Below are 13,283 nucleotides of genomic sequence, written 5' to 3'. Positions count from 1 at the left end.
TCTGTGTGAAATAGAACAACGTCGGCCTGGACACCCAGAATTGCAACAGAGCCTGATTGACTCTAAGGAGAAAGTTGCAATACAAGTAAAGCACCATAGGTGCTTTGATTTTAGGAAATATATGGAGCACACTCATGCTGAGCAGGATGGCCCTGGGCCCTTGCTGGCATGGTTAGCCAATCCAGCGAAACGTGCGTCAACCATAGTGGATATTGAGGCAGAAGAGGGAACTCAAATACATAGTCATGAGGGGTGCAATAAACATTTTCATCAGTATTATTCAGAGCTCTATCAGGGTGCAACAATATATAATATGGGAGCAATACAGGCCTATTTGACACCATCACCCCACTCGCACCTCACAGAGGAGGAAGAGGAAGAGCTAGGCAAGTTCAAGTTCAAGAATTTATATAGCGCGCTACTCACCCAGAGGGTCTCAAGGCGCTTGGGGAAGGGGATCATTATTTGTCGAATAGCCAGGTTTTGAGTTCTTTTCTGAAGGAGATGTGGTTCTGTGTAAGGCAGAGGTGAGTGGGGAGTGAGTTCCAGGTCTTGGCCGCCAAGTAGGAGAAGGATCTACCTCCCATGGTGGATCTTTGGATACGCGGAACTGCGGCGAGGCCTTGATTGAAGGATCTTAGTTGGCGGGTGGGTGTGTAGCAGGATAGTCGAGTGTTGAGGCATTCGGGCCCTAGTTTGTAGAGGGCCTTGTGTGCGTGGGTGAGGAGACGGAATGTTATTCTCTTGTTGACGGGAAGCCAGTGGTGGTCTTTCAGGTGGCCGGTAATGTGATCTTGGCGAGGGATGTCCAAAATGAGTCTCGCTGATGCGTTTTGGATGCGTTGGAGTTTTTTTTGTAATTTGGCTGTGATTCCGGCATAGAGGGTGTTTCCGTAGTCTAGTCGACTCGTAACCAGTGCTTAACACATGGTAAAACAGCAGGGAAAATGGCTCCAGCTCAAGTTTTACTCTGCATTTACTGAGGAGCTGTTCCGAATATTAGTGGGACTATATTGCACATCCAGGGCAGCAGGGCATTTTCCGGACACCACCCGGAAACGTTTTTAATAATCCTCCTGCTAAAACCTGGAAAGCCTTACCATGATTGTAAAGCATATAGACCACTATCGAGGCTCAACATCGATTATATGATTCTGAGCCACATTTTAATGACCAGGCTCCTCCCGTTCATGGACAGACTTGTACACACCGATCAGGTGGGTTTAATACCTGGCAGTAACATGGTACATTACATCTGACGCCCCCTGATACTGATGGAGGCTGAAGACTATGACCGCAGGCGCGGGTAGTATTTGCAGTGGACATAGAGAAGGCCTTTGTCAGCCTAGAATGGGGATATCTATATGACATTATGTTGCACATGCAGCTTGGGAGAGGCTTCCTGTCCTGGGCCAGGCTGCTGTATGCCAACTCAGTGGCTTGCGTGTGCACAGGCAGGACCATATCAGACAGCTATAGAGCCGGACATGGAACAAGAGAGCAATATCCTCTATTACCCCTCATTTTCACATTGCCTTTGGAGCCACTAGCCAGCCACGCAAGAACAAGGTATGACTATGGGGGGTTGCAGGTTCGAAGACATACACATCACATAGCCCTTTATGTGGATAATCTCCTGATCTTCCTCAAGAACACAACTGAAGAACTAGATGGTGCTAGATTTATTTTTGCGTGCTTTGGCTGCTTATCGGGCTGAAAGGTAAATTGGCACAAATCTAGGCTATATCAGATAACATCTGGTCCCATCCCTCCGGAGGGACTGGCACCCTTACAGTGGGAACGCCGGTGTCTGTCCTATTTGGGAGTTAAGCTGTATCATGACTGAGCTGACCTACTTGAGGGAAACATAGGACTAGCTGTCAGGTCACAACGCTCGAATATTGATTTCTGGAAAACCAAGTTGGTATCTGTTGCGGGGCAAGTTGCACTACTGAAGAAGGTGGCACTCCCATGCTTACTATACTTTTTAGTTACGCTCCCAGTCTGGATCCCTCTGGCTATGTTCAGAGAGCTAGATACCTTTATCACTACCTTTATATGGGGTCCAGGCCACATGAGAGTGGCACTCTCCACAATGCAATGCCCAACGACTGCTGGGGGTCTAACAGTGCCTGACCTTGAGGCATTTTACAGTGCGACCAAAAGTTTGTACAGTGGCAGGCGAGCAGGCAAAATCCAGATGGTAACCCATAACCATTTGTGGCAGAGCTCTCCCACTTGATTCAAATGCTGTTGCGGATTGGACGACACTTAGCTTAACATACCCAAGTGTTCCAAGTACTATCTAAGTGATGGATCAGACACTTACAGAAAACACTCAGTAGTACTTCATACTCCCCTGACTTACATGTCACTTTGTTAGTGGGACACCAACATGGCGGACTCTGGAGAGGATTGGAAGAATGGGTTGGAGGCTATGGCAACAACAGTGGAGGACCTAATAAGGCTGGCAGAACTATCACCTTTTAAGGAGTTCCGCTTAGAATTCAACCTCATGCAAGGGCATTTCACAAACACTGGAAAACAGCCACTTCTGAACTGCAGCTGCACAAGAGTTGAGACTATATCGTCTGATCCTCAGGCATCTTCAAGGCGGTCACATGCCTATACAGGGCAATTTGAGTGGACATGCTCCAGCCACGGAGCACTCTGTGGGCGCACTGGGAGGAGGACTTGGGCATTCCCATCTCAGATAGGGACTAGGATTGTATACTACACGGGGTTCCCAAGGTATCCAGGAATACCCAATTCAAATTGATTAACTATTGTGTGTTACAACGAGCATACCTCAAACTGCTAGGCATTAGCAGATACTTCTATGTGACCGATGTGGCATGCCCGAGATGCAGGTAGTTGGGGGCTGAACTCCTGCACATGTTGTGGTCCTGCCCCTCGCTCCATAGTTTCTGGGAAGAGGTTACAGGACCAGTTGCCGGAATTATAGAGAAGGAGGTCCCTGTTCCCCAAGCCATTGCGACAAACCTCCAAAACCAAGGTCATAAGTAAAATCCAAGACCTAGCATTCATACTAGCAAAGCGGTAAATCATGAGAAATTGGGAATCTCCTGGGGGACCCAGAGTGATCACATGGTGCAGGGAACAGGAAAGATGGGCAGGATATGAAGGTGGTGTACTACTGAAGGAAGCAAGGAGAGGGACTAGAACCTTAGAAATGGCCTGAGCATGGGAGGCATTAGTGGATAGCTTCAAAGACCTGGAACACAGTTCCCCAGATTCATCACCCACGGGGTCACCTGTACATGCAGTGCAATAGGACTGGGGGCTTTAATGACTATATACTGGGAATTTAAAACACCCTGCAAGCCCACGCACGCAGGAGTAAATATGTTTTGTTGTCTGCACTATTTGTCTCTCTGAGGATCCGCTGGACATTGAATGATATAGGTACTGTTGTAACTCTTAATGTAACTTATCGGAGGGAGGGGGGGTAGGGTGGTCTCGGTGCTATGGTTGCCGCGGAATCCAGATTGGGAGGAACCTGTGATGCCTATTAAGCCTACAAAAACATATGAAGTTAATCAGGAAGCTACAACACACACATTCCTCGGATTCACTTGTTTCTCAGCACAACATGCCTGTCTTTAACCAAGAGTGCAGCTTTTTACTGGTAAAATAAACAATGCGGCATGAGGTAGAGAAGGCAAGCAAGAACGAGACAGGAGGGAGCAGTGGGTAGCAAGGACAAAGAGTAGGGACAGTGAAAGCATCAAGGACAGGAGGGGGTGGGAGGGATGGAGAAAGACTTAAAACACATGCACTCTAGGGAGAGCTAGTTTAAGACCCTCTACAAGTAGATGGCCAGTAGAAGGACACTGTCCGCAGGCAGGAAACCAAACTCAGTCCACGATCCAGTGGCACATTGGAAGAACCGCAGAGAAAGTGGAAACAGGTGGTAGGAGGCACAGTCCAATGAGAAGCAAGGAAAGGAGAGTGATGTGGAAGCCAAGTAATGGTAAGGGGCGGGCTATAAGCCAGTTTTTTTTATTTTAGTTTGTTTACAAGCGGTTTCTCAAAGAGCATGCACTGTTCAGGTGAAACCTAAAAAGAGGCTATTTAGTGAATAACAATGTTTACAACTGTCTCCGAAATGCCTAATGATTACTAATAGCACAGATATCCATGGGCAGTAAATTACAGCATTTCTGCTGTTTGCAAAGTAAAACAATGGCCACCTTGGTGGTGTGCTTAGCAATTTTTAGAAGCATGATTAGCCTGGTCAGAGACAATCTGAGAGAAAAGCAAGGCGCATATGATTAACAAGCATTTGCAATGCCAATAGGTCTGGATTATGAAAGCACTGTCACTGTTAAGCCAGACCTAGTAACTATTGTATGTTAATAACTGCCCTCCTTCATTGGTAATGCTGCTGGAGAAAAATACCATAATTCATCGTTATCTAGACCCTTTAATAGCATGTGTGGGCGCCTCTGAACATTGAAGCTCAGGCAACTGGATAAATAAACAAAATGATCACAGCTGAGTGGAGGGCAATCACTTTTTTGTGGAATTGTACCACCTCTGCCCAATCAAAATATGTACTCCTGGCTCCCAATATGTGGGGTGAGCCAAAGCCCACCTCTGCGATCCTCATATAATGGTCTGACAAGCTGTCTAGCTAGATCATAAAATCCTTCCTTGAGGTACATGGATCCCAGACCATTAACAACATTATATATAAAACGACTTGAGTGCTTAGCTATCTGGAGAACACTGTCGTACTGGGTCAGAATTTGAACAGAGGAGCTAGGAACCTAAAGAGAATCCTTGAGCGAACTGAAGGAATTGGATTCTCGAGTCACCTTCCCCTGGTTGGTTCATATCCGGACATGCCTCCTTGAACTAGGCTTAAGCAGATTCTGGATAAACTCGAGGCTGCTAACACCTGAATCAAAGTGCCAGATAAAGTATGTTTTCGGGGATTTTATCAGGCATCAGTCATTTTCAAATAACACACTGTGAAGGCTTACCACACAATTTTTAGGGTTCAAAATGACTCCTTGTTTTGAATTCTCCCTGGACGAAATTGAACCAAAATTTGCAAAATCATTGTACCTGAAATTTAGATATGAAATATTTAAGTTAAACGTTTTTACTTCCAAATGGGCGTCATCGCAATATAGGGGACGGGACACCAATTGTAATCTATGCCAACTAGGAGTGGAAAAGGATGTTGCACACGTTTTATTTTTCTGTCCTGCGTATGCAACGGCCAGGAAGAAATGGATAAAACCGATAGGTAGGAGTCTGAATGTCAGGAAGTCCAAGATGTTAAGAATATTAAAACAGACAATTCAAGACTCATTGTATCTGGTCTTAGCTGACTTTTATTGGCTATTGGTTGTATAGGGAAAAAAGAGGGCTAAAATTGAAAATAAGACGACCCAGGCTTGACACTTTTCCACCAAAAAGGTATTACACTGAAGCCCACAAACTATTTTAGTACAATGATTGACAGTTGTGTACTTCTGGAAAGGGTAAATTCAGTATGTACTTGCACTGTTATGTTTTTCCCTACCTATTATACTTCTGAGAGGGGTCGATCTAGTATGCACTTGCACATTATATAAACAGACAAATTCTCCTAGAGGGAAAGGAACATTGGAAATGTTACCTCGCTGATTCATAGTGCACTTGTACTGAAGAGGATGATTTTTAATGTATCAATTAGTGGAATCTACGTTTTATGTATTTTTCAAATCTTTTATATTTTTAAGAAATGCTTTGATGATTCTTTGAATCAAATAAAGATTTGAAATGAGTTGAATTGAATTAACAACGTTATAACACTAGCCAAAGCTTTTGAAGTCAAAGCACCTGGCTACAGTACAGCTCGTTTCCATGCCCACAAGTAAAAGTCCAAATAGAATTAAGTCTGCATAATGTTATGAGGTATGTGGGAGACCCAGATATAGTGAGTTTCAGTAAACCAGTCGGATGTGAGCACTATCCAACCGACCAGACCCGTTCGCACTGCTTCCCTCTCCCTCACAGACACCCCAAAGATACGGCGAGCCAACAGCAGAGGACGCTTCTTCTCGCACCTCCCTGCCAAGGCCTGGAACAACCTCCCCTGCACCTCAGGACCGCACCGTCGCTCCAGCAATTCAGAAGAGAACGCAAGACCTGGATGTTTGAATGACCTAACCTTCACGCAGCAGCAACAGCTCCGCCGCCTCGAGACCCTTATGGGCGAATTGCTGCACTATATAAATGTACGATTGATCCTGAGAAGTTGAAAAGGTAAAAAGAAATGAATCTGCAGCGTTGTGGTATAAAAGCAGTGAATAATCAGATCTCAAATCGGGTATTGTAGACAGTTTTATAGTTGCTCGTCACTCCTATGCACAAGTTGACCTCAGCTGTGCAACAGTGATTCTTGGTTCTCCGCAGCCTCATTCTGGTTATTGATCTAACTCTTTTTAAAGTAATTTTGTGGACCGATCAGAAGCACCACAAACATAGGTGATCATACAAGACTACCAATAGGGAGACTTGGAAAACTTCATCCGAAATATACACCATTTCTCAGCTGGAATTGAATTAGATTGTGTCTTGCACTTGACAAGCACATGTAAAAAGGAAGATAACCATGTGCTAATTACTGATGAAGGTCTAGCAAAACCTATAATATCACTTCAGGACAGTGGGCATGTTACAGATTGAGACCAAGTGGGAATTCTTAAACTGACACCTGCACTATGCTTTAGGGAGCATTTTACAAACATTTGTACGTCACATGCACATAGTAACACCAGGCGTTGCATCTTTGCAACCCGTATATCCTTCTCTATAAGTAACTCATGTAAAGGGCAGACTAGTGGCTTAACTGTAAACACAGCTATCACACCAATAACAGGATTTAGTTACAGTAGTCTCATTTACTGACACATTGTTTACTATTGCAAGTGCCTTTCCCAGTCAAAGTGATCAAATGTATTTTAGAACCTAAGAGGTCTATTGGATATTGGTCTATGTGTGCCAGAGATTTTAAGCTTGTCTTGGACAAATATCTAATTTAATTTAGAGAGACAGGGTGACCTTGATAGATATTAAATAAAGCACCAGCGTTCCGCATGTATGCAATTTAGAAATATGTATGTGACTAGCATTGCTGGATTTAAGAAAACTGACAGAGCATATGCAATGAACGTGAAAGGGAGTCTCTGTTGATGTGAATGTGGTTTGACATTTATTGTACTAATGTTATCAATCATTAAAAGTTAGAAAGTGGCAGAGCAATTTAAAACATGAACGACACAGTGCAGGCGGGGTATTACAAGTGGTGCGGAGCATGCATAATATACACAGATAAAAACAGAGTAGACGAGGCATTAGTACAGAAACCCACAGCCTATACATCTAATTTAGGAGCTATTCTCAGGTCAATCATCTGTGGGTATGAATAAAGTGTTGACATTTGGACCCTAAACTATTAAAACTGCACAGGGTCATCTTCAGGGCAATTCATATTTAGTATAGCAATGTTTCTGAAAAGCAAAATAGCACAGACAAAAAAATGAATTAACCAATTATTGTGCTGCGGAATTTCACACCGGTAGAGAAAAGCGAAACACGGTAAACACCATGACCAGATAAGTGTCTAAAACATGGCAAGGGAGATGAAAAATGATCAATACAAACATGTAGGATTCTTTGAATGTCAAAGTTGGCCAACCGCAAGATGTGCAAAGACAAACATCAAAAGAGATATTATGTTGTGCAGATGTCCCGAGATTATATCTACACCAGGAAGCAATAATAAATAATTAATTTGCCTGCAGTTCCAGAGGTTCGTGTTTCTTTTCGTGGCAGAAGCAGTGTGAAATGGCGCTGTGAGCTGACGAGGGATCTGGATGACACACTGACACACACACCCACACACACACACACACACACACACACACAAACACAAACACAAAGCAGTTATCCGCCATGCCTGTAATGGTGACAAAATCACAACTAGTAAAGGGACTTTATGCAATCATGAAACATAAATTACCACAAGGGCTTTTGACATGGCCTATATGTGTCTATTATGGGGAAAACCAAGGCATCAGATCCAGGAATGTGTTTGTTTATATTCCGTGTGTTCATATTCACGGAATATAAAGAACAAGCCAATATGTCCAATCGCATCATAATGAAGATAATCCCCAAGTATGTAAGGCAGCTACAAATTAGATAAAGAGCAGGCGGTATAAGGTATAGTTTGTATTTATGCTCAAATATGTCAAAAGTATGCACCAGTGACTGTCTCATCAAAGTCTGCAGGCGGTTTGGTAAATTTTAAACAAGCTTCGCACACTTTAAAGATGACTGTATGTAAACATAAACTTGTGTATTTTCAAGCAGGGGGCTAATTAACGCATAGTACAAGATCGTATAAGAAATTAACAATTCAATATAAATTAGCGTGTTCCAGCCTTGCATGTGTATAAACCTCTCTGGCAACATCCAACTCACAAAATATGGAGAGGCAACATCACATACCTTCAGATATGCACGAAGGGATAACCATATTTTGATATTATGGACTTTATTAAGTCTAAAGTGAGGAATTTCAGACTTTCTGGCTTTTCTGGCTGATGTGAGATGGCTGAAAAGTTTGGAAAACAAAAACCTCTGTAAATGAAAAAAGAAACACTTGAAGAAACCGTCTTAGTTATAATCCTTTACTGCAATTGTGATAGTTCTAGCATCTGCATGGGAGTTTAAGTATATGACTACATTGAACAAAGATTTAACATAATGAACTGATCTTTAATAAGCAACATGTACCATTCACTGCTGTTGAAGTCGCTGGTTCACTGCCAAAGCGACTTCAGGCTTATTGTTAGTACGAAAAAGGTGACTCTAAATATGTCTAAAGTAAACTGTGCTGAGTAAAAATGAAAACATGTGCAATGTAATATGCTTCAAAGGTGCAAATTCCCCACTTGATATACACCTGTTCCAATAAACGACAGTACTTTGCGTCCTACACCCAGCTAGGGGTGCACTATAGTACATACACAAACACATAAATGGAGATCCCAAAAAAACACATCCTGGAACAGGATGTTTTTAGAAATCAGTGGAGGCATCTGGTGTCCTGGGAGGCTCTCTAGCTAGTATGAACATTGTAGATCAGTAGTGCAGTCTTTCGAAGTTATCCTTAACCCCCTGCAGCAATCTAGAAGAACTAATACATTAACTAAGCGTGCTGATCTATATACAGAAATAAGCACTCTCAAAAGTTCACAATGTGCTCAGTTTCTGTTACCCACATACCAGTAAACCCAACTAAAAAGTCACATTTCAATGTCATATTTCCATAGTGTTGCGCATATTTAAAAAGCCCTTTTGGTTCTTATGTATCTCGCTCATTATTTGAGTGTTGAAGCCTTAACCAGCCGGGTTGGAATTATCACCAACAGAGTGGTAAGCGCTCATTCCATTGTTTTCACATTTCTAACACCACCGCCTGCCCGTCTTTGTATAGTCACTTATACCTGCCCTTGTCTTTTTCCTTTTTACCCTTATCCTTCACAGAGTACACGATTATCAACTTCTTATTCAGGTAGCATTTTATTGGTATTCATTGATAGAAAAAAAATCCCCTTCTTTTCCTTCATTTGTGTAGGGACACATGTTTTTCTTTTTAATCTGGGCCTTCTTTCCCTTCCTGATTTGGGCCAGTCCTCTTCAACCTTTACTTTTATCCTTTCTTGTATACCATTGAACTACAGATAGTGTCTAGAATAATAGAAATGTAAATACCTCATCAATCACTACATTAGTACTTTCATCATCCACAGTGCTCACCATGTCACTAAAGAACTGCATTTTGTTTTGTTATCTCATTTAGCCACACAAAGTTGTATTGCTTGGATTTATAGGGTTTCCACTTTTAAGGTGTCGAGTTACCATTACTTCTGAGAAAACAGTTTATTTGTTTTCCGTTACTGCATTTGTTTCGTTTAACCACATGTTGATAGTACTCTTTGTACCTTTCCTAGCCCTGAGGAAGTGGCAGGATTATTTCCATAAGCAACGAAACACGTGTTGGCTCGTTTTCTTTTTGCTCTTGTCTGAATAAATCCCAAACTATCATATGAACTCTTCAAAATTATATATTTACTTTACTTCATATTGAATTATACCTCAGTTCACGTGTGCCCAGGTCTTTGCATTATGGAAATAGGTGTTCTGCCCCATCCAGTCTCCAGGGTTGAGGGCAGACAAGACCTGGTCCAAGGAAAACATTCTAAATATCTCCTTCCAAAGGAAAGAGTAAAGTGTAGCCCCAGCGATCAATTTGTAGGACCCACCTGTCCGATGTGATAACTTGCCAGCTCCATAAGAATCAGTAGATTCTGTCGCCCAGTTGTCTGGTGCGTCCCTGCAAATGACGGTTAAAGAGGTTTGGCAGCTTTTTCTGTAGGGGCTATGGTGGGCTGGGCAGCACACTGATCTTGGGGCAGTTGACACTATTGCCTCTACCACAAAACTGCTGGGTCTTTTCTGGGTGCTGGACAGGTTGGCAGTACGTAGCCCCTCTACCAAAGCCACAAAAGGAGCAAAGGAACTGTTGTGGTTGGCGAGGATGGCGGAAAACCCCAGAGAGGAAGCAGTAGACCTGCTCTCTTTAAAATGCTAGCGAGTGGAATCAGATTTGTCCCCGAACAGGTGAGTCAAATCAAAGGCCATGTCTATCAGGGAGGACTGTACATCACTGGAGAATTCAGTCGGTCACAGTCACGGAAATGGCAACGCTGGTAACTATGACCAAGCTATAACGAATCATGAACTTGACTGAATCACAACAATCTTGATTTTCCAGAGATAGCACAGAGTGAAGGTCTATGGGCACACCGCCTCCCTGTTAGGGCGCATGATTAGCATCCCCCAACAAACGGCTGGTACTAACAAATTGGGTGGCTATATTGGTAAAAAAAAACACGTTAGCTGTTAGGGTAAGTGGTGAGAAATATGTTGGGATTAGAACAACTGGGAGAAGCCTTTACCACTAGGCTTTCTGTTGAGGTGTGCTGCGGAAAACAAATGGGTCGCCTGGAGCAGAGTGTTTGTGCCTGGTAATCTGTTGACTAAGGAGGCCAGATCAAAGTTTGACCCAAGCCCCCAATAATGTATCCATCAGTATCTTGTTAAATGGAAAAAGGTACTCAGAAGATGTTTGCCTCACTTGGATGATGTCTGTTAAGACATTGGTTTTAACTGCCACGGTGGGGAGCTGGATGTCAAGTCTTTCAGTCGTCCTACACATGACCGGATGTGGACTATTCTGTGGCTGGAAGGGGGAGAAAGAAAGACGTCTCCGGGGAGGTATTGAGGCCACTAGCCTCTGTAAGTGCTAGTATGAACTGTCATCCTGGCAGGGCTGAGCGAATGTATCACCCGGGTCACAGCCATTATCCAAATCCGCTTCAAGAAGGGAATGCACGTTTTGCCAATTGGCACCTCAGGGGGATTCCGGCACGACTTTGGTCGAGGTCTGACAGCCGTGGACTCAGCGTCAAGGAGAACAATCAGGGCACCTCCTGAGGTGGTGAAGTCAGCCTTGACATGCCTGCTGGCAGAGTCTGAAGAAGAAGCAGAGGTAAGATAGGCTCAGAGGGCCCAGCTGGCACCGAGGTTGAACCCGCTGGCGTGATTCCATGTGAAAGGCCTCTTATTCTCTGGGGTCTGAAGGCACACCAGAGGGAGTAGGCAGGGATCCAAAGAGCTAGAGCATGGCTTGACAGAAATTTTCGATCTAACATGGCCTAGCTGAAGGTCCCAGAAACTTGGGCCGTGGCGAACCAGCTGCAGTAGACTTCAGGAGCGAGATCGAGAAGGCTGGCACTATCCCGTGCTTGGGCAGGCGAAAGGTGTAGAGAGTGGAATCCTGCTTAATTTTTTTAAGAATACCTGAAGACTTGGCGCAAGAGGAAGACTGACCTCTGGAGGAGCTCCGTCGGCTTCAGGAACAAGAGTAAGTATGAACCTTGGACGCAAAGCATGACTTGGAACAATCCCAGCACGAGTCTTCTTGTGCTTGGCAATGTAAACTTTCGCCTCCTGTTCCATGACGGCCTTCGTGATCGAAGTGCAGTTGCCACAGGCCTTGGAGTCGTAGCTCAATTCCAGGAACCACAGGTATACTTTTTGGGGATCCGGTACAGATATTTGTTTGAGTCAGTCTATACAGGGCTTGAAACGTGTCATTTTATGGGGTAAAATCCCTTGCGTACTGAAGCAATTTTATGGAAAATATTGAGGTAAGTGTCTCTGAGAGACGAGCAGGAGCTTTAGATCCCTGTCTGGTAGTGCGGAAACAAAGACACTGACGTTAGTGCATGGGAGTGGTGTCTATAAAAGTCATTTCCAGAGAGGAGTAGTATCAGTGCGGAGCTACGCATTGCCACCTTCCGGTGCCTAGAGGGACAGCTGAAAAGTTTTCTGATCCAGTCTGATGCCTGGGTAATACTCAAAAGGTGCGGAATCTACAGCTAGATTTCTCTTTCAGAAAGAAATTACATAAACTGAAAGCACTTTGCATGAAGATAATATGTCCAGCATTTCTATAGGAGTGCTCTCAGGGACCATAGTGGGTTGTTTTTAATAGATAGATCCTATACCTCACAGAGAAAATTCCTGGGGGCATAGGTAGTGCAGCCCACTCCAGCATCAGGTAGTATTGACTTTGTATGTGGCAAATCAATTATATGGTCTGAAGGTGCATGAGGCGCTTCTTACATATATGAATTTGCGCATGGTTTTTCACTTTAGTCATCATCATAAAATCTTTATTCGGCTGTGGCCATAAAAGAACACATCATTACATAATAATAAAATACAGTACAAGAATACAATATAAATGCCATAAGCAAGGAGATGGCTATGAACGTATCACGCACCAGTAGCACAATTAATGAGTAGGTTTAAAAAATAAATAGGATAAAAAGTCATTTTTCAATGATATTTCGTGTCCAAACTGCAGAAGAAATATATTTATAATAATCACATGATGATGTCCGGTATCCAAAAGCCAATGTCACTTCCACAACGCTGGTGATTTATGTGACTTTTACTCCCAAGCAGGCATTTCTAAAACTGCAGTATACCACCAGTATAGCATAGTTAAAAATACTTTTCAATTTTAAACTTGTTGGAGAAAGCCCCAAAAAACGTCTTGTAATACCACTGAAGTTTACAAAAGAAAAGTAGTTCAACTATCAATTGATTTATACAAAAGACAC

The 13,283-nt window shown here is 43.3% G+C and overlaps 1 protein-coding gene across 3 annotated transcripts in view; it reads right to left on the bottom strand.

Annotated features, from left to right (window-relative positions):
- The window catches only part of PHTF1 (putative homeodomain transcription factor 1), a 516,605-nt gene that overhangs the window by 188,721 nt on the left and 314,601 nt on the right, over positions 1 to 13,283 (bottom strand). For all 3 annotated transcript variants that reach the window (XM_086923323.1, XM_086923324.1, XM_086923325.1), the window contains one exon: positions 8,533 to 8,664. In XM_086923323.1, the coding sequence (XP_086779449.1) occupies positions 8,533 to 8,664 (132 nt within the window). The remainder of the gene's footprint in view (positions 1 to 8,532; positions 8,665 to 13,283) is intronic.

Source organism: Lissotriton vulgaris, chromosome 5, assembly GCF_964263255.1.
Source record: "Lissotriton vulgaris chromosome 5, aLisVul1.2, whole genome shotgun sequence".
NCBI classification, from domain to species: Eukaryota; Metazoa; Chordata; class Amphibia; order Caudata; family Salamandridae; genus Lissotriton; species Lissotriton vulgaris.
The sequence above is the reverse complement of the archived record's forward strand: the minus strand, read 5'-3'. Positions and strand labels throughout refer to the sequence as shown.